This window comes from Cheilinus undulatus, linkage group 1 (genome assembly GCF_018320785.1).
Source record: "Cheilinus undulatus linkage group 1, ASM1832078v1, whole genome shotgun sequence".
In the NCBI taxonomy this organism is placed as follows: Eukaryota; Metazoa; Chordata; class Actinopteri; order Labriformes; family Labridae; genus Cheilinus; species Cheilinus undulatus.
In genome coordinates this window covers 24,965,279-24,986,932 of record NC_054865.1, presented here as the reverse complement: position 1 = coordinate 24,986,932, position 21,654 = coordinate 24,965,279, and the positions used below count along the sequence as shown (strand labels likewise).

Here is a 21,654-nt window from a genome sequence, read left to right as displayed (position 1 = left end):
AAGCACCGAACTCAGTTCCTGGTGTGTTTTTTTTACATTCTGTAGCTTTCAGTCGATCGTACGCCTCTTCATCGGCAAACGAGCCGCCATTTGGTAAGTTTAGTCACCGAATATTATTGTTACCCTCCCAAAAAGGACTTATATCAGTCTGTTTAACAGCTAAAATAATATTCATATGTTTTCCATTGTGTTTTTTGAACACTGAAGCCGCAGTTTCGAAAACGGGCTCAGTTAGCTTGGTCGGCTAGCTGTCAATGGAAAAAAAAACACTGCTGTTAGCTAGTGAGTCAACGTTAGCTTGTGAGCGAACTATGCCAAAGCTAACGCTACCCTACAGCAGGCAACGACTCAACTGTACCGGAGTGAACGCTTTTAACTCCTTTGTGAAACACTGGGTAATTATTGGTGACTTCTCCGAATTTGCACCAAGCCTCGACTTTAGCTGGGACATGCCGTGTGAGGAGAGCAGTATTTGCCGCAGCGCTGTGAAGTTACATAACGTTAATTTGTTTGTAAATACCGATTACGTGCCTGTAATCCGAGATCAGGAGCAGAGTAAGTAATCCTTTAAAGATTTCAACAGTCATCAAGATCCACACCAAGCATCTCTGCGCTCATTTGTGGCACTTGACAAAATGGTTCAGCTGGGCGAAGTGTATGGTAGCACTGCAATGTCAGCCAGAGGTACAAAGTAAGGAAACCTACTCTGTCGGCAGGCTCTTAGCATTTGGCAGATCATTTGATCCACCTGTCACACCTCGTCCAACAGGAATAATTGCTGGTAAAATGCCTTGTCGGGTTTAACTGATACCACCTTTAGATGTTATACAGAGCAAAAATGTGCAAGTGCGATTATAGGTAAAAATATTGCAATTTGCGATTACGATATAGAATAGTTATAGATAGTAAAGATTTCACTCTTTTTAACTTTAATAATATATGACTGGAAATTTTGTAATAAAATAAAACGAAAGCAGGTTCATTTTGAATGATTAAACTATTAATCCTCTTGTACTGAATATCACTGCTTGCATATAGTTAATGTCTTGGCTGATCATGACTCAAATTTGTAGTCAACAGCACTTCATAGAAAATATCTTTGCATGTTAATAGCGTGTCACATCCTCATTGCTTCATGTTTCACTGTTACAATTGCAGAAATGATAATTATAAAAGAAGTTGATAGATAAACGTGAACCCTCTTGATACTTTAAACATTATTATTTGAATGTGACTGTAATAGACCGAAGTATAAGAAGCTGCATAATTTCTATTAAGCAGCCCATTTCTTATCTTACTGTTTCTTATCCAACAGTATAAACATTAAAATAAATCTGTTTAGTAATAAAATGCTTGCTGTAATTACACAATTTCTCTCCTTCAATCGTTTTGTGGTCTTTTTTGTTAGCATTGCCAGAGATGGACATGTAACACACACAACCATTACATTAATTTAGCGGATGTGTGTGTCTAGGCTATGCCAAAGCGTGTGTTAGACATAAAACATGCTTGTGTTAGCGGGTTATTATTATTTTTGGAGCCTACAAAGCGCTAAGTTTACCACTGCATTATACAATGAGCTGGTCCGTTACTTATGTTTAGTTTCTGGTTGGTGTTACGTGAAGCTGATTTGTGTGTCAATCATGGCCTGGTGAGATGAACGGGGGAAAAAAGTTAGAGCAGCATTTGCATGAAAAGAAGAATCTGTGTGCATGTATGCACTTATTAAACTCTGTATTCCTCTCACTGTGACTTTGCACAGGTTCTTTTAGCAGCAGCACATTTATTTCACTCTGATTGTGGCTCAAGTACAGACCGAAACATTGTGCACTAGGGGTTGACAGCAGTGGTTCAAACAGGTGGCAGAGGATCAGCTGGACTGGGACGCAGTGAGATAAATGGAGAAGTCATTATAAAAAAATTTGGGATGGCCAAACTGTATCAGGGGGCCCCTGTCAGCCCCGGCTACCACTGGCTCTGCCCCTGGTCTGGATGAAAATGACACTCTGCAGCAGAGATGCTGATACCTCATCTACATGTCCAGACATAAAACAAGAGCAAATTGCACCAAGCTACCAAACTCTCTATAGGAGGGTTGGAGCTCTAAGAGGATCAATGTGACATGCTTTGTAAATCAGATCATTAGACAGTAGGGGTGCGACGAGACACTTATCTCACGAGATGAGATTTTACACGTAATTTTTTATTTTGGAAAAAAACATGAGTGGAAAAAAATGTCCTTTATACGACTGAAAGTCATAACTGGGGAGCTTTCAGGTATATTCAGAAATGTTTAAACTAACTCCTCTTGTACCGAATAGGCCAGTGGTTCCCAACTGTTTCCAACTCAGGGCCCACTTTTAAGTCTCAAAAATTTTCGCGGCCCACCTCCAACCCCATAAATATGGAGGCCATATAATGCGTTCTCAGAGCACTTTTTTTTTTTATTGAAGATTGAACATAAAGGACTGAAGTGAATACAGGAGAAACATGTTGGAAGCTCCACAGTCGCTAACACAGCATCTGTAACATGCTGCAACACCTTCAGTATTACAGTTTTCAAGGAGCTGTCCACACAATAACCTCTAGATAACAAAAATTCCTATCTCTCATTTGCTTGTCACATATCTAATACTTGAAGGAAAAACAAAACAAAACAATGAAAAGAATATTTGAACATTTTTGATATCCTTTTAAACGTAACTTAGTTTTAACATTTAAAACACTATTCTGCGTATTTTTATTTTTATGTAATTACCCCCCACACACACACACAGACACACACACAAATCATACTATTTTGGAAATGATTTGGCGGCCCACTTGCAATACCTGGCCCACAGCTTGGGAATCACTGGTTTAGACATCTGTGATCTAGTTTTTACCACTGCCATTGTTTGTTTGTCTGTTAGTTTGTTAGCAACATAACTCAAAAAGTCATGGACGGATTTTCAGGAAATGTCGCAAATGGCATAAGGAAGAACTGAGTAGATTTTGGGAATAATCCGTATCACCGTCTGGATCCAGGAATATTTTTAAAGGATTCTTTCCTATTAGGAGATAGGGCTAATGGCGGAGGTCTGCACTCTCTGAGTGCTTTTCTAGTTATGATATGTACTCAGGAGATGATTAAATGAAGCACAAAAAAAGACGATAACTCCCAAACACTGTCAAAATTCCACAGATACTGGTAGCACTTTCATACCAAAGTGTTGCCACGATATTCATATAAACATTGTAGTAATTGCTTGAATAAATTAGTGTACGTTTCAATACCAATTAATTTCAGAACTGGATGCCTTGACCTCACATTTTTGGTTAACTAGGACTCAAAAGGGGTATCATTATCATTCGATTTTTTTAGCACATCAAAGTTAAAAATTCTTGAATTATAACATAAATCAAGTGCCCAATAAATGAACTTATACTTTTAAAGGTACTTTTGCTTATAATCCTATAGATGAAAACATCATACAGAAAATAATGTGAAGTAGTGTGCTGGTTAGAAGAAGTGCTGTGTTTTTTAGTCAGTTTGTTGGATTATTGTTGTCTTTAACACAATTTTATGAGACCTGAATATAAAGTATGCCCCTAGACTATTCAAGCACCAGGGAAACATATTTGTTAAATTAATAATATAGTGACAAGTAGGCAGTAGCAATAATAACAGCATATCAAACACTGACACAGAGATCTATCAGTGATGATGAGGGCAATGTTTTACTGTAAATTGTTTCAACATAGTAAGTGGAATTTGCAAATGATTAGCTTTAGAGTATGCATTGATTTGGTGATGATCTTTTTCTCAGCATATTTAAGATTTTACTTCCTGTTCAATTGTTTTTCTTGTTGCCCATGTATGTTAAGCACTTTAATAATCTCGTAAAGTTGCAAATGTGTATAAATCTGTCTTCAGTTTACATGTTTCTAACTTTAACAACTTTTTTATAAGACCAAAGCTTACTTCTCAGAGTCCTATGGTGTAATCCAAAATATATGCTGACCCACTATTTCCCCTTTGAGTTGTCACCGTAAGACTAAGCCTAAATGTTTCTAATGCACCCCCTTTTTTGCTTGTACAGCCTACTTCTTATGTTTCAGTTTTTTAACTTTGTAATTCACACTGCTCCTGAAATATATACACATTTAATGGGTGTAACAGTATTTCAAATAAATGCTGATTTATGTTATAGCTTTCATTGAGCGTGTGTGCACTAGTGTCCTCTGGGTGTGACCTCATTATCTGTGGGTGGTGGGTGTTGCTAGAGGAGAAACCCAGTTAAATGAAGGCAGTGACACACTTGGCAGAAAACCAGCTACTAGATCAAGCAAATGCTTTATTTCAGCTTTTTGATTATGGGTATTTTGAAACAAGTTTTATTCTGCAAGTCAAAGGTCAACATGTATGGCTACCTGAAACACAGATGTTAACTTGACATTATCAATGCAAGCTAAAGCCTGCGTCTAACAGATTTTTTTCCCACTTTCTCATGCTGACAGGAGTGTGCTGCCCTGTGTTGGGGGAACAGTTCTTGTGCCAACGGTAAACCCAGGATAAACCAGCTGTGTGTCTCATCAGTTTCCGGTGCATGTCTGTGGCTCTGGTAGCTCTGAACAGGAAGACTACACAGAGAGACGTCTGAACTGAGAGAGGAAACTGCTGTGGCTTCTTCTTCAGCCTCAGAATGACTGAGTTCTGGGTTTGTTTCAGCTGCTGCATTGCAGAGCAGCCACAACCGGTGAGTTTGACATTCACTTGGAAGACAATGTGATTGTCTTGGATTTTTTTTTTATTTGGCTGTCTGGTTGGGATGGAATTGTTGAGGAAAATCATTTCAGAGAGAATTAATATCTGCTGGAATCTAATGGAAAGGAGTGTGCTGGCCAGTATAGTTTCAGTTTGAATATTTAGCCATTTCCTTAAAACACAGTGGTTGTATCACGGCTGATAAAATAACACATCCCCTTTTGGCTAAAGATGAAAAAACTGCCAGTCCTCAGACAGACCACATCCTCCTGTCTGATACAGCACTATCTTGGATTCAGGTTTATAATAGTCACAGCAAACAGCCAGCTGTTGTACCTCCTTAGGGTCAGCTGGTATAAGGTAAGAGTTATTATGAACATGGGTCTCTAGCTACACTGCACAGGTTTCAAAAGACAAACAACAGAGGGCGAAGCGGGTTCTATTTTGGCCTGTTTTTTCTGTTCTCCATCCTATGTCATAACTTAATTTTCTGGTTATGTATTTGGGATGGTAAGACTCAAAAGTGACCGTTTCTGTTCTTGTTAACAGAAACGGCGGCGACGGATCGATCGCTCCATGATCGGAGAGCCAACAAACTTTGTTCACACCACACATGTAGGCTCAGGGGACATGGGCCTGGGATTGGCATCGGTGAGTTTATGGATGTTTTGAAGCACTACACAGCCAGCAAAGTTAAAGTACCAAATGTGTAACCTATGAAATTTGACTTACAGGTGGACCTTGTCCAGGTCCAGATGAAATCTAAAGGGGGCTACACACAAGGCGGATCTGAAGGTTCTCAACTGTAACAAGGTGAGGGATAGTTCTTCAACTTTTTTTTTGTTGTTGTTTTTGTTTTTTATGGGAAGAAGTTTCACTACCCCTGAGCCATGCAGACACAGTGTAGACATGTGTTATGCAAGTATCTGTTTATGCAAAGACTCTTTTCAAAAGGACATTTTAAGTGAATACACATTTCATATCTTAATTTTAAATTAAAAAAAAAGAAAGAAAATAGTAGCTTTGAAAAATCTTTTCATCAAGAAGAAAGAACTTCAGTATTGAAATCTGAGAACTTTGTGGTTATTATCCCCAGCAAGAGTTGCTGACTTGACCCCTCTCATCCTGGCTGACAGCAGATGATGACTAATCACTCTTGTGTACTTCAGCCAGTCTGTTTCGAGCACCTTTGAGTTACTTGGTGATATAGCACAAAGCACTTAGAGTGCCTGCTCAGCACTGTGTAATATAAAGATACAATTAGACTTTTAGTCCTCCTGAACTTTTTTAGCTTTGTTGTAATAAACACTTTCAGGTTTGTTGTGGGAGACATTCAGCTGCTAGCAAAATCATGTTTCAGTCTTGAAAGTTTTTCATAGCAGGACTGCTGGAATTTAGGACGTGGGTTTTCATCTCACCTGCCTCAGGCAGCAGTTTACTATTATTGATACACCCATCTTATTCAGTGTCAGCTTGGTCAGTTTCTCTTGTTATTTCAGGCCCCGTTGTCACTCTGACTGCTGAACAGATATAGCCCAACATTACCTAACACATGTGTCAAATGACTTTAGTGTTTCAAAGTCTGTTGACTTTTAAAAAGTGAACTCAGAGAACAGGAAAATTTATTTTTGAAGATAATTAAAATTGTGTTGTGTCACGCTCCGGCCATCTGTAGCATTTGAGATTGTAACTTTTGTTCCACTTCTCTCCCCTCACAGCCCCTTCACAGTTTTGTGGAAACTACTGTTGTTGATATGAGGAACCATTTTTCAAAAAGCAGTTCTGTCTGTAATGGACACAGGACCAAAAGATGAAACTACTGCTTTTCCATAATGTTGTATATATTTTTATTTTCCATTCCTTTTTTTAATGAAAGCACTGCTTATCCATTTGCTGCCATACTGTTGCACTGTAAAGAGTAGCTGTTTAGGAGTAGAAAGAGGGTTAGAAAGCTCATAATCTCAGCCACGTATGCTTGTGTGTATGCATGAAGAAAATAAGTTTCAAAATGATTTTCTGTTGTAGCCCATTTGGATGCCTGTATTTATTATCTGATTTGTAAAACGGACCTCATGGTGGCTGGGCCACACTGGAGATTTTTGGACATTCACTTTCCTTCTTTATTCTCAGAGGTTTATCAAAGGACAGGTAGAGGTAAAACACAATGTTTTCATTGTGTTGTTCTGAGAAATGCTCACAGTTCTCTGAGTTGCTTTCAGGGTTAAAGATTGCTGTCTTGTTATAAACTTGAATGAGTAGAGTACACTGGACCGTGCATTGTACACTCACACTTGCTTAGGAATTCTGCATTGATTTTTTTCTTTCCAGCGTTATTTTTTATACTCCTTTAGATTCAAACATAGAGAATTTTAATAAACTATGAACTTCCTAATCTGCCTTCTGAAGTCATGTTCATTGTTTTTTTTTTAAACTAGCATCATTCAGCAGCTTGATGCTGCAAATACTGAGCTTAGCAGATTCATAGATTCTTCTTCTTTTTACATGTGTTTTCTTTTTTCAAGACTTGTATACCAACATTAAACCCAAGAATTAAACTTGGAAGTAACCAAATCAGCACTGCAAACACTGCTGCACATGTGGGTCTGGTCTAATGCAGTATTCTCAAACCTGTAGTTTACCTTCTTACCTTCGTCCAGCATGTTTTTAGTTTACTGCCGTCCCATTTTCCCAGCACAGGTCAGTGTCATGACTTTGACATAAAATCATTTTTCACTTCTTATTTGGCTGATACACGCACAATTTTGGCAGAGGTGGATTTCCCCCTGCGTGGGTTGTTTTAGTAGTTAAATGTGTCTTTGAAAACTCAAATAAATGCTACTTTAAGGCATTCTAATGTATGTGACCCACCTTTTGTAGCAGTGTTTGTAGCTTTGTTGTCAAAGCATGTTTTCATGTGACATTAAAAATATTTTGTAAGAAAAAAAATAAAATATAAAGCATAATAGAAAAGTAAATGTATTTCCCAGTTTATCAGCCTGTTTTCAACCTTTAAAGAAATGCTTGATTTTCTCAGAAAGGTGCAGCTCTTACCACCTGATTACAAAGGTTGTTGGATGTGTTAGTGATCACTTATTGTTCTCATTTTTTATAGACTGGCTGGTACATTTTTCTACCTGTAGCATTGTCGCATGCAGTGACAAACGGCTAAACTGAAATACTTGCAGATGAATATAAACTACACGGGCCCCCTTGTGGTGTCCATGATGTGCACAATGCTCAATAATCGCTACAGTGATTTACTAATCAAAATATCAAAGAGCCAACCAGCAGGCCTGGATTTATTAAAAATGTGATTATTTGTCTTTCATGTACATCATATGCTTTACTTTTCAAAAACAGAATATGGATGTATAATTAAGTCAAGTAAATTGGTATTAAATGGGTGTGAATGTCATTCTATTTATGAGACATGAATGAATTTGTGCTGTTTGTATCAGGCAATGTGAAATATCCTGTAGCCAAATTGTAATATGTCATCATTTACAGCCTCAAAGCTGATGGTAGTTTCATTCCCAACATTCACAGATAAAAAAAAACTTGATTGATTCATCAGGCTTTAACGTTGTCATCTGTTCCTCTTTAAATGTTTCTGTAGTATTTCCCATGTGAAGAGAGATCCACACACAGTCTATGTAGTTTGTTTTATGTTCTTCAGCTCTGGGTTAAACGCTGTAGTATGTGCAGACATACTGGGAATGCTGATATTATGTGACCAGCAGGCTGTGCTAGTAGACTGGTTGAATGTGACTTTAAAAAATGATTCCTTCTCTTCACATTAGACTTATTTTATGATGAAAATGTAAATAAGAATCATAAAAGTAATGGATCCATGCTTTATATGTAATTGGGATCATACATATTTTGGTTACTTTTCTTTATAAGAGTTCTGGGAAGGTGTTGGAGCAGTTTTCTGTTGTCTTTTTTGTTATTTTTTTTCTCAGGAACTGCCTGTTATGTAGTTCCCACTTTAAGGGAAATTCATCTGTCTTTTTTTCCTGCATTTTTCAGAATAAAAAAAAGAAATAAATGTTCAATGTTGATGTTTAACCAAACATGTTCTATGTCTTTATTCCATGCTTAAATCTGTTATCTGGGAAGTTTGAATGGAGGTGGTTGAGCTCTTGTAGGAAGATTATACCTGTAATTTTAATTTAAAACAGGATACTGGGCAATAGTCTGTGCACATAACCTGCATTCAAAGCTCCTGCGGCATATAGGATAGTTCTATAGAAATATCAGGCTGTCTTTATGTTGGCCTTATTTTTATGTAGATAAGACAGAGACACTATCAATTTGTATCATTACCAGATAAAAATCCCTAATAAGGGCTTTAAATGGTCCTCACAGCTCCTAAAGGTGTCTTTTTGTTTTTGTTAACACTATCACGTCAGAGTTTGAAGAGCTAAATCTCACTAGTATTAAGTTCAGAGAAAAAATATTCAAACGTATCAGAAGCAGAATGTTTTTCAAACACTTTTTTGATTTAGGCGAGTAAAAAGTACCATTTTTATCTCAGAAATTTGATATTATGAAGAAAGTAACAAGCCATGAACATGTGAGGGTTGAACTCCCTCAACAATGCTCTATATTCAGCGAGATAAGTAATTTAAGAGATTGAACGTACCATAAACTTTCTGATGAATCTGTTATGGCAGCTTTCCTGTACAGTCCAAATTCTAAGAGCCGGGGCCCTGTGTAAAATGTCAAAAACAGAATGCAATGATGTGCGAATCTTGTAAACCCATATTTTATTCTCAGTAGAAAATAAACAATGTATCAGATGTCAAGACAGACACATACCCCATTTTATGAAATGATAATAGCTCACTTTGAATGTGATGACAACAATACATCTAAAAAAAATAGGAACAGGGCAACAAAAGGCTGGAAAAGTAAGTGGCACTAATGAAAAACAGTTGGAAGAGCATTTTGCTACAACTTGGGTTAATTGGAAAGAAGTCAGTAACATGACTTGGTATAAAAGAAGAATTTTAGAGAGGCAGGTCTCTGAGAAATACGTATGGACAGAGGTACACCAATCTGAGGGGATAAGTGTGTCTAAAATTGTAGAACAAATCCAGAAAAAATGTTCTTCAACTTTAATTAAATACTTTTGATATCCCATCATCAACACTACATAATTTTAAAAGAGAGAATTTGGAGAAATCTCAGGCTCAAGGCTGAAAGTCAGTTTTGGGTGCTCCTGATGTTTGAGCCCTCAGGTAGCACTACATTAAAAGAAACACTGCCGGACATTGTCTGTAAGGATAGTACGCTGCTCCATCCGCAAATGTAAGTTAAAGCTGTATCATGCAAAGAGGGAGCCATATGTGAACCCGATCCAGAAACGCTGCTGTCTCTTCTGGCCAAAGCTCATTTAGAATGGACTGAAGCAAAATGGAAAACTGTTCTGTGGTCAGATGTATCAAAATCTGAAATGCTATGTGGAAACCACAGATCCTGTGTTCTGCAGACTGAAGAGGCGAGGGACCGCCCAGCTTGGTATTTGCACAGTTCAAAAGCCTGCATTGATGGTATAGGGTTGCATTAGTGTTAAACATTAGAAATATTTTTAAACAATCTGTACATTTTCACTTTTTTTTCAGAATTTTGTTGAGGATTAAATGGTGTTTTTAATGGAAATTTTAAAAAATAGGAAAGAAATAATTTGACATTAAAAAAAAATTCTTTGAGTTTTGTTATTTGGATTTTGAATTGAAAATGATAAGAAAATTCAAAAAATACAAGTGTATTTTTTATTTCTGTTTCAATATTTGATTTAGCATTTATTCAGGATGTACCATTTCATGCTGAAGCACTGGAGTAGGATGGTGAAAGGAACAGCCATAATAAGTTATTTTTAGCTCTTGTCTGCTGTTGTTACAAAGCAAAATATTTTCAATGATTAGGACATATACTTTAAGCACAAATATTGATGGCCTCTATAAGTACTTGGGTTTTACTTTATTTCGAACTGGAGTTCTTACTCATGCTGCTGATGATTTAAATTTACATTTCATTATAATAACCTCAGATTTGTCAAGCTGTCTGCAGACTCTTTAAAAGCTGTTGTCTTTCAATCTCTCTTAAAATATTAGATTTTAGGGGATTTGTTACCCTTTACCTAAAGATTTGCTAGTTTTACACAGATGTACTTAGCCTGATTTACACTCGAGTGTCACAATACCATCATTTCTAGGGATGAACTGAGCATCAATGTTTCTTAAATGGAAACAAAAGCACAAGGCTTTAAAAGTCAATAAAATAATAGTACATGACTTTGGTTTTCCAAAAAAGACAGCCCCATAAATACATAAACACAGAACTTAGACTCCAAACAGTGTGTCATAGTTGATTGTGAACCGGTTTAAATGTGTTATTATTTAAGTCCACAGAAACAGTTTTCATAAAAAAACAAGACAAATGCACCAATTATTGCTTGAAAATTTAAAAAATAAACATGTAAGCGAATCCTATTCAGAGAAGTAGTGTGACAGTATTGGAGGCATATACAGTATACATGGACTAAAAAGTAGCTTCTAGCTGATGTTAAGAGAAATGAGATCTGTTTACTCTGCATGCTGTACTGTGAGCTTGGTGTCACTTCAGTGAGTTTGAAGCTTTGAACCAGAATGAACCCGCTCGATAATGACAGAGGTAAAGCTTGGCTTGGAACAGGATCTTCATCTCAGCATGCTCAGCAGAGAGGATGACCGCCGTACACACTGACAGAGCAACAATCTGTCCACTTAATCGTCTCTAGTTTCTCTTCTTCTGCAGCGATCAGCTGATGGCAGGGCAGACAACAGCTGAAGGTTAAATAGAAGAAAACACAGCACTGATGGAAAAAAAGGGCAGTTTATGAGCAGCTAAAGCATTAGTGTTTGCTGATGTGTGGACCAATCAGAGAGTTCCTTGATGTAGTTTGGACCAAACAGATCATTGTAGCTGTCTGTGTGTAGAGAATACAGGTATTCATCCCCAGCACCTGAGGGACACAAAACAAGTACTGTAACACAGGCAGTGTCTAGAAAAAGTATTCACCACCTCGTAATATTTTATGGTCAAAATAATTAGGCTATTTTGACAAAAAAAAAATCTTTTTAACTTTAAAGTGGAAACAGGTTTCTACAAAGTAATGTTATTTTATATAAAATACAGAATGCAAAATAACTGACCGCATGAATATTCCCCCCTTCAAGTCAGAGTCTGTGGATAAGTCTCAGTCAGGTTTGCACATCTGGACACTGCAATTTATTTTTCATTGCAAAACTGCTCAAGCTCTGTCAGGTTGCAGGGGGATCAGTGTGAACAGCCATTTTCAGGTCCAGCCAAAAATTCTCTATTGGGTTGAGGTCTTTGCTTTGACTCAGCCACTCCAGAAAATTCCCCTTGTTGTCTTTAAACCATTTCTGTGTAGCTTTTGCTGTATGCTTCAGATCATTGTCTGACTGGAAAATAAATCATCTCCGAAGCTGTAGTTCTCTTGCAGACTGAATAAGATTGTCCTTCAGGATTTTGCTATATTTTTGTCACATTCACCAGGGAGAAGAAGGATTCCCACAGCATGATGCTGCCACCACTGTGCCTCACAGTGGGGATGGTCTGTTTGTGCTGCGTTTGGTGTCTGCCAAACATAGTGTCTTGTCTGATGGCCAAAAAGCACTATTTTTATCTCATCAGTCCTCCACTTGACCATGGAGTTTGCCATAAGGTGAACTCTAGTTGGGATTTAACAAGTTTTCTTCAGCATTAGCTTTCTCATTGCCACTCTTCCATACAGTGTTTATTTCATTGACTACAGTTATGACTAAAAATGTTTGTTGACAGCCTTTATCCATGACAAAAACTAGACTAAGACCAACAAAAATAGATCTTTGATGACTAAAAGTAGTTTAAGTTTTAATCATGTCCAACAAAAACTAGACTAAAAGTTTTTGTTGGACAGTCAAAATCCATGATATTTTTCCACTGTGGGTAAATCTGTCAAAATACAATGCAATTGTAGCTCTTCTGCCCTCACCTGTAGAAAGCAGGGACCCAATATTTGGCAGGGGGCATAGAACACATTACCAAGACTTGGTACCAGATTTAGGAAAGAGAATAAAGGCTTGGACTTAAAGTTAAGACTAAAATGTGAGGACTTTCTATGAATTAAAACTAAAGTAAAAGGCTTTGGAGTTTCTGTTGACTAAACTATAAAGGATAGAAATTACTAAAATGTGACTAAAACTAAAATGCATTTAATCTAAAGACTAAGGCTGAGACTAAAATTAAAAATAGCTGCCAAAATTAACTCAGCTCCCATAAAGCTTTGACTGGTGAAGAACCTGGCCAACAGTTGTTGTTTGCAGTCTTTCTCATTACAGCTGCTGAAGCTTGTAACTCCTTCAGAGTAGTCATGGGTGTCTTGGTGGCCTCTCTCACTAGTCTCCTTCTTGCACGGTCACCAGATTGTGAGGGCCGTCTGATATAGGCAGACTTACATATGTACCATATTCCCTCCATTTCTAGATGATGGATTTAACTAAACTCTGGGGGATGTTCGGTGCCTTGGATTTCATCCTTTCTCTGAGTTGCTTGGAGTGTTCTTTTGTTTTCATTGTGTAATGTTAGCCAGGAATACTGAATAACCAGTGACTGAACCTTTCTGAAACAGGTGTCTTTAAACTACAATCACTGCACTCAGGTGATCCCCATTTCACTAACTGTGAGACTACTAGCACCTACTGGCTGGACCTCTACTTTAAAGGGGGTGAATATTTATGCATTTGCTTATTTTACCTTGAATATTTTTCTTTAATCTGTTTTCACTTTGACATTAACATGTTTTGTTTCTTTCTTACTTTTTTTGTTTTCTGTACAGATAACTTGTTTACCATGCCAGTGGTCCCAAAGTGCGTGTGTTCTCCATCCTTTCTGCTCCACACTCTGGTTCCAGTGCTCATTGTTGCTTAAGTGGTCCATCAACTACAGAAACCAAAATCAGTCATTTATCTGCTGCTAATTCTCTTTCTAACTTTATTTATCAACATGGAAACTATTTAAAAGGTTACTTTATTGCAGCATATTCTGTTTCTAATTTAATTTTGCTGTACTTTATTTCCAACATTTCCACCCACACTGGGAGTGGCAAACTCAAATCTACCAGTGAGACAAGACTATGACACTGATCTGAAAGCAGTAAAGGCAGATCAGGAAACCTATTATTCTCAAGTTTAGCGGGGCACATGTTCTACACTTAAGAGAGTCTCTTTGACAGGATGGACCATCCAAAATCCAAAATTAAAAGTACTTTTGAGAATCTGATACCTTGAATACAGCCTCATTTTGCTCCTGGTCCTCTGCTTTGGTCTCCCACATTCCTGCAAAACAACAAAAATCCCAGTCCTTACAGCTGAATGTAACCACCAGAACAATAACAATATGCTTTGACAACTAGTTTGTCACCATGTGTTTGACTGCTGGCGAATGCATCTTCAGCTGTGGGCTCCACCTGCTGTGCTATGTCAGAAACAGGTCTCGCTGTTGTGGGTTGCCAGGTTTGTGTGATGTGCATATTATCATCACCTGAACTGGTCTGTCTTCCTCTGGGTCTGCTGAACAAATGCAGCCCTGAGAGAGAGAGAGAGAGAGAGAGAGAGAGAGAGAGGTGGTAGATGTGTTACACGAGGTCTGTCTGACAGTGTCAGAGTGTGTTTACTACATGTTTACCTCTCCTGCGTCTGTGGGTGTGCGTGCTGGGCAGCATCCTGTACACCCTGTAGGCGTTGCTGCCTCTCTTCCTGCTGTGCTCCTGCAGCTCACAGATGTCAGGCAGAGAATTCAGAGCACAGCGGAAATTGGCCTTCCAGGTTTTTGGATCCGGTTTGTCTTTGCCCGGCCGATACCGTCCTAAAATTAACAACAGACATGGTATATTTATGGTAAGGTTGTCTAAGCCAGAATATCTGATCCCACATTTAGCTTTTAGTCATTTGATTCACTGGAATAAGGAAAAGGATTATGTAAACAAGAAAACAATTAACAAATTTGTCAACAAGTATGGTTAATGCTTTATTTACTCAGTGGTTCATATGTGAATTAATATTAACCATCAGGTCACTGAGTGAGCCAACCTATCTTACCCAGCAACAATCCTGTCTCCTGGGAATGACTGCCTTTGTTGCAGTAAAGTTTTTTTGTGTTTCCTCTTTCCTTACTCCATACATCTCTTTAAAGAACTTTTAGTTGATGTGATTTCAGACTCTGTGCCACAGAGTCGGCTCTGCTGTTGTGTTAAAGGGGTAGCATATTGTTCTATAACAATGATGAGAGGTTAATAATGATAACTTTATTTATATAGCATTTTTAAAAACAACGGCTAACAAAGAACTTTGACATGCAGAAAAACAAAGCAGTAGAACCCAACAAGAGATAAAGACAGCAAAATAACAACAACAAGAGAACACTCAAGATTAGAGAACCTAAATAAGATCAAAACACAGACTACATGTTCAATCCAAACAACATTATTACTGAGACATTATTCGAGCTAAGAATCCAAGGAAGTCATAAAAGCTTAGGTATATCCCATGACATCACCAGAGCTGAGACAACCTGAGACGTCATTAGAACAAAGACATCCGAAGAAACCACGAGTACCTGGCCAACACAGGAACCCAACTTCAAAACCTGAGACCAAGTGGACTGAAGTTTTAAAAGGCAAGTAAAAGAGAAACAATAAGAACTAAAAACATTAAGAGAACTTAAATTGTAAATGAAAAGTAAATTTAAAAGAATAAGTCTGAGGGAAAACGCTAAAATGATACAAGCATCAAGAGGGTAAAAGCAAAAAGCAGTAAGAACTCCCTAAGTAAAAACTAAAGATCATGGATATAGAAAATCAAAACAATAAGAGGAGTAAGACATATTAAAACAGGAACAAGAAGAGTAAAAGGTATTAAAACAAGCTAAAAATCAGAAGTAGTGAAGAGTTAATAGTAACAATAATATTAACAGTAAAATAGCAAAAGTAGCAGTGAAGTGATAATAGAAGTGGAGATAAAAAGGTAGAACAATGATTGAAGAAATAAGAATGAGTAAGAAGACGACATCACATAAAAGCAAGTCTATAAAAATGAGTTTTAAGAAGTGATTTAAATGCAGTAACTGTTTCTGCACCCCTTATCTACTCAGGCAGGTCATTCCAAAGTCGAGGGGCCCTGATGGAAAAGGCCCTATCACCTTTAGTTACAAGTCTCGACTTTGGAACGACCAGGAGACTCCCACCCAAAGATCTCAGGGTGCGGGCTGGCTCATAGGGGGTTAAAAGTTCTGTTACATATATTGGAGCTAGACCGTTTAGTGCTTTAAAAGTAATGAGTAAAATCTTAAAAACAATTCTAAAATTAGCTGGAAGCCAATGTTAAGATGCTAAAATAGGGCTGATGTGATGTCATCTGTAAGAAGCTTAGGTGCTGCATTCTGGACAAGTTGGAGGCGGGAAAGAGGTTTCTGGGTAATTCTGGAAAGAAGTGAGTTGCAGTGATCTAAGTGGGAGAAAATGAGGGTGTGGATGACTTTTTCCATGTCTGACTGGGAGAGGATGGGTTTTAATTAAGTTAACACAGCTTATCAGCCTGAAGGGTTGACTGACTGCAGCAGCAACATATAGACAAGAAGCATGCAGTGTTTCACTTGTAACCACACTTAAAATCGTGGTCAACTTGCCCTGGTCACCTCTGTTTTATTTCAGAAGAGTAAAAAGTTGAACCACTAGTGGGCAGCAAAAATATTGTTTCCTTACAGGAACATTTCAGTGTGAATTTTTAATCTAGGGCACTTTCAGTAGCTTAGTTATTGTATTTTTAATGCCTGTTGAAATGTGGAATATTATTGCATTAAAGCACATATGAGGAACTTATGGTTCATGTTAACTTCAGCACAGTTAGACAAAACAGTACCTCTAATTTCTGCTCATTTTACTCTATAAGTATTGATTTTGACCAGTGCTGTCAGTTGCTAAAAAACATCAAATTAATTATAGGCTTTGTAATTAATCAATCAATCAATCAAAATAAATCACCTCTGTTAATAATCTGAGAAAGACTGGATTACTTGTAGATTTAAAGATAATAGTAACAAAATAATCAGAAAGGACATGTTTCTGAAAGGCAGACTTTTAACTAGCATTTGAAACTGAAGAGAAGGCCAAAGGCTGATTGCATTTACTAGTCCAGGATGGTGTTTATCTATAGAAGATAAATTTCATCCATCAATTTATTAAAAACAAAAAAAAAAAAGAGCATAGACATTTTACGTGTTTCAGTCAAAGTGTGTATGTGATGGTATCAGATTGAGATTAATCAGCATACATTCTTAATTGCATTTTTCATATCTGTGAGTAATTACTGGAAATTAATTTAACAGCACTAATTTCAACAAAAGATCTTACACTACTTTCTTTACCTGTCAAATTGAGATTATTTAAAATCTTTGATACGGAAACTGAAAAAGATGCTGTTTCTGCTGTTAATGTATCTAACAACTCCCAGCAGGGGTCAGGCATTAAAAAACTATTTAGAAAATAATTAATTCTGTCTTATTTGCTTTTGTAAGGCATAAAGACATCTTATATATCGTCTTAAATTCAGTCCTCACAGGTTAAAAAGTCTTCCAAAGAGCTTTAAAGTGAAAACCTGTGGGTTAAAAATGCCATCAATCTGAGCTTTGAATGCATGAGTTTCAGTATGACAGGTATCTGGAAAGATCTATACTATCTACTGCACAGTCAAGTGACCATCATGTGTGAAGACATTTTTTAGTTTATTTATGTGCACTATAATTAGAACTATGTCATGATTTGGATTTCAGCCAGTCTACTGATTATAAAATCAGCCTCAGTGATAAAAGAAGTTGACCTTAAGAAGTTCCACTATGGATCATTTACAGCAGACAAGGCTTAACAAGAAGAAAGGTGACGCGGGTGACAGCAAACATATCATGCAACCTCTGACAGTTATAAATGACTTCAGAGCCCTCAAAATATTTTTGAAAGACCAAATATATTAAAGATGCTTCAATAAAAATTACCTCTGTGTGATTTATGTGTGTTTTGTTTATTATTATTATTTGATATTAACATCCATTAGAGAACATACTCATGGTATAAAGAACCAGTTTCTACATACTCAACCACTTTGTAGCCTTTATTTTAAGATCCCGTGAGAAGCTTTGTGGTTGTATTTTGAAAGAAATATGATCCCCAAGAACATTTACAGTAAATGAAGTGAAGCTTTCCCATGATGTGATGCAGCTTCAGTCACAAAGCATGACTTTCCCATCACTGAGGTGATGTGATGCTGTGACTCTGTGTGTCAGTCCATGTGTTTGCATGTGCTTACAACTATGTAACTTGAGTCCAACAAAGGAAAAACATCTGGATGTGACCTTCTGATCCAGCAGACTCTTACATGGTCATTACATTTATGAACAAGAAAATATAGAACTCATGACTTAACTTTAATACTTTTAATAGACTAATAAAATCATTTGGTTTCTAATGTGGGTAACTAAAGATGGTAAACCAACAATGACCCACAGATTACTAAAAAAAATCTGGACTCTCTGGGGAGATTAAATGTTAAGACTGGGTCTTTGGGTCTTAGATAAATATTTGTACTTTGTCTTTAACTTCATCAATCATAGGTATTGCATTCAATTGATTTTACAAATCAAATAAGCAACAGGGAAAAGATAAAGGTCAGAAATAAAAACATGTTCTCCATGTCTGGGTGGCTGAATTCACACATTCTTAAGCGAAAACAGAAATCTAAAACAATAATTTCAAGTTAATAAAAGCATGTAAGGTTAAAATAATTGACTGCATAAATATTCACCCCCTTTAAAGTGAATGACCTAATTCAACAGAGGTCAGGCCAATCGATGCTAGTAGTGTCTGATTAGTGAAATGGGGATCATCTGAGTGCAGTGAATGTGTCTGAAGTGACTGCAGTATAGATATTTGGAGTTAAAGTCATTGTCTATTCAGTATTCCTGGCTACCATTACACCATGAAAACAAAAGAACACTCCAAGCAACTCAGAGAAAAGATGAAGGAAAGTATAAGTCAGGGAATGGATACAATAAAAAGAGCCATCATTGAACATTCCCTGTGTTCAGTTAAATCCATCATCAAGACATGAAAGGAATATGACACGTGTAAATCTGCCTAGATCAGGCCGTCCTCATAACTGACTGACCATGAATGAGACTAGTGAGAGAGGCCATGAAGACACCTATGACTACTCTGAAGGAGTTACAAGCTTCAGCAGCTGAGATGGGAGAGACTCTACATACAACAACTGTTGGCTGGGCTCTTTATCAGTCAAAGCTTTATGGGAGAGTGGCAAAGAGAAAGCCACTGTTGAAGAAAACTCTGATTCAATCTGGACTAGAGTTCACCAAAAGGCATGTAGGAGACTCCATGGTCAATTGAAAGAAAGTAATTTGGTCTGATGAGACCAAAATGAACATCAGACAAGACACTATGTTTGGCAGACACCAAACACTGCACATCACCACAAACACACCATCCCCACTGTGTAGGACAGCGGCAGCATCATGCTGTCTTATGCTGTCTGCAAGAGAAGTATGGCTTAGGAGACTATCTATTTTTCATCCAGACAATGATCAGAAGCATACAGAGAAAGCTACACAGGAATCGTTTAAAGATAACAAGGTGAATGTTCTGGAGTGGCTGAGTCAAATCCTTGACCTCAATCCAACAGAGAATTTGTGGCTGGACTTGAAAAAGGCTGTTCACGCTCAATTCCCTTGCAACCTGACAGAGCAGTTTTACAAAGAAAAAATTGAGTAAAATTTCAGTGTGCAGATTTGCAAGCCAGATTGGGACCTATCTACACAGACTCGGTGCTGTGGTTGCAGCCAAAGGTGCTTCTACTAAATACTGACTCGAAAAGGAGGAATATCCATGCAGTCACTTTTTCTCCATCTATTTTCTATACCGCTTATCCTGTTTGGGGTCGCGGGGGAGCTGGAGCCTATCCCAGCTGTCACTGGGCGAGAGGCGGGGTACACCCTGGACTGGTCGCCAGTCAATCACAAGGCTGACATATAGAGACAGACAACCAGGCATGCTCACATTCACACCTATGGACAATTTAGAGTCACCAATTGACCTAATGAGCATGTTTTTGGTGGTGGGAGGAAGCCGGGGCGCCTGGAAAGAATCCACGCATGCACGGGGGAGAACATGTAAACTCCGCACTTTTGCAAAAAGTGTTTTGTCAAGAAAGCCATATTATATTGACCATGACTGATTAATGAAATCAGTAAAAGTGTAAAACAGTAAAGGGAATAAAGGGGGTGAATACTTTTCATAGGTGCTATAAGTAGCATGTCCTGGACCTTGATCCCAAAAGTCTTTGCACCTGCTCAAGTATGCAAACGTCAGACGCCGTACTGATTCAAGACATTATGTTTATTTAATATTTACTGTTGTTGTTAAAGGTTGCTGGGCAATTCACATCCCTAAGCTGTAAACCGGGAATGTGGTTGGTCCAGAAAAACGTGGACTCAACAAGAACCTCATAACTGCTCTTAACTGGAAATACTTATCACGAAACAGTAAATACAGTGGAAAAGGCATTAAACACTCCACAGCTGTGGTGTAGGGACATTAAAACTTACAGGTAGGCTCTTTGTTTCCCCTCTAAATTATTAATACCATAATTATTGCTACAGTTAAGATCTGTTTTAAGCCACCTGTATTGCATGTACTTATGGGTGATGAGAACAAGCAGTATGCTTTGATACCCTCAGGCTCTGAGGACAGCCCATGAAGTGAGAGAATAAGGGCAAACTAGACAATTTTTTCAATTTACATGTAGTATGGATGATGGTGGTGAAGTGTGGAATAAAAAAATATATTGTTTGATATTCCGGTATCATTGTCATTCATAAAATAAGCTGTAAACAAGAAAATTCCTGGATTTCATACACCCTGGAATTGTATTTAAGAGGTGCTCAGGGTTCTGTTTTGACACCAGTGAAACACTGTTAACCATGCTAATTATTATTTAATATATTTCCAGGGATGTGATCATTTTTTACATTACAAAAGTTAAGTAAAATTGCCCAGTGTTGTGGAGAGGCTTTAAAGAGGCTTTTATTCAGTCTTTATGAGGATCAAAGCATCAGGATGCTAGTGTAAATATAAGAACTTAACTCAACTTATGAAGAGAGTGCCTAGATGTGCTAGTTCAAAAAGTGTTCCTCTTTAAAAGATAAAGTTTCAGTATGCTAAGAGATTACATAAGCTGACTAAATCCGATTTGTAATGATGTGTACTGGGCTCCTACCAGTGTGCATGGCCCAGCTCCTGAAGAGTGTAGCATCTCGGTCGATACTCCAGCCATGACGAGCTGCATGTTTCCACGGGATCTGGAAGATGCGTGCCGACTGTGGAGTGAAAATTCCATTAAGGAGGTAAAACTGTTGTCAGCTTGAGTGTATGTGTGTCTGTGTGTGTGTGGGATGAGACGCAGGGTTTTACCTGGTCCAGCCAGCTGACTCCTGGGTACTTCCCAGACTGAATCTGTTCCTCCAGCCATGGCCTCAGCCTCTGTCGACCCTGCTGCTGCTGCTGCATGCTGCAGTCTAATGATTCAGGTGTGCACAAAGGTATTCAGGATAGATGCTTCACAGGAGTTTCAGTAGAAAGTGTAAATTTCTCTGGAGCTGAGATTTAATCAGAGGTTCCTCCTCTATTGAATTCAGCCAATCAAGGACTTCACAGGTATGACTGTACTCCTCCTCTCAGAGGAGACTCCACTTACAGGAAATGATAATGAAATGTGGATCCTTTCTCAGGTATTTGATCA

General features: G+C 37.8%; 2 protein-coding genes across 2 annotated transcripts; one reads left to right on the top strand and one right to left on the bottom strand.

The window, feature by feature from the left end:
• Positions 1-8: 8 nt before the first annotated feature.
• Positions 9-8,815, top strand: cdc42se2 (CDC42 small effector 2). The gene is made up of 5 exons (XM_041783431.1): positions 9-93; positions 4,501-4,739; positions 5,297-5,398; positions 5,482-5,560; positions 6,466-8,815. The coding sequence occupies exons 2-4, from the start codon at positions 4,686-4,688 to the stop codon at positions 5,554-5,556; spliced, it is 231 nt and encodes a 76-aa protein (XP_041639365.1). The 5' UTR covers positions 9-93; positions 4,501-4,685; the 3' UTR covers positions 5,557-5,560; positions 6,466-8,815.
• A 2,618-nt stretch (positions 8,816-11,433) lies between these two features.
• irf1a (interferon regulatory factor 1a) lies at positions 11,434-21,422 on the bottom strand. The gene is made up of 7 exons (XM_041793182.1): positions 21,327-21,422; positions 21,133-21,232; positions 14,483-14,662; positions 14,219-14,383; positions 14,081-14,133; positions 13,648-13,738; positions 11,434-11,756 (listed from the first exon to the last, which is right to left on the bottom strand). The coding sequence occupies exons 1-7, from the start codon at positions 21,420-21,422 to the stop codon at positions 11,638-11,640; spliced, it is 804 nt and encodes a 267-aa protein (XP_041649116.1). The 3' UTR covers positions 11,434-11,637.
• Positions 21,423-21,654: the final 232 nt, after the last annotated feature.

Coding starts and splice junctions, on each gene's coding strand:
- cdc42se2 (XM_041783431.1), top strand. CDS start 4,686: ATGACTGAGTTCTGGGTTTGTTTCAGCTGCTGCATTGCAGAGCAGCCA. Junction 4,740..5,296: donor TTGCAGAGCAGCCACAACCG/GTGAGTTTGACA, acceptor TCTTGTTAACAG/AAACGGCGGCGACGGATCGA. Junction 5,399..5,481: donor TGGGCCTGGGATTGGCATCG/GTGAGTTTATGG, acceptor TTTGACTTACAG/GTGGACCTTGTCCAGGTCCA.
- irf1a (XM_041793182.1), bottom strand. CDS start 21,422: ATGCAGCAGCAGCAGCAGGGTCGACAGAGGCTGAGGCCATGGCTGGAG. Junction 14,134..14,218: donor CGCCAGCAGTCAAACACATG/GTGACAAACTAG, acceptor GTTGTTTTGCAG/GAATGTGGGAGACCAAAGCA. Junction 13,739..14,080: donor AAAATGAGGCTGTATTCAAG/GTATCAGATTCT, acceptor TGGTTTCTGTAG/TTGATGGACCACTTAAGCAA.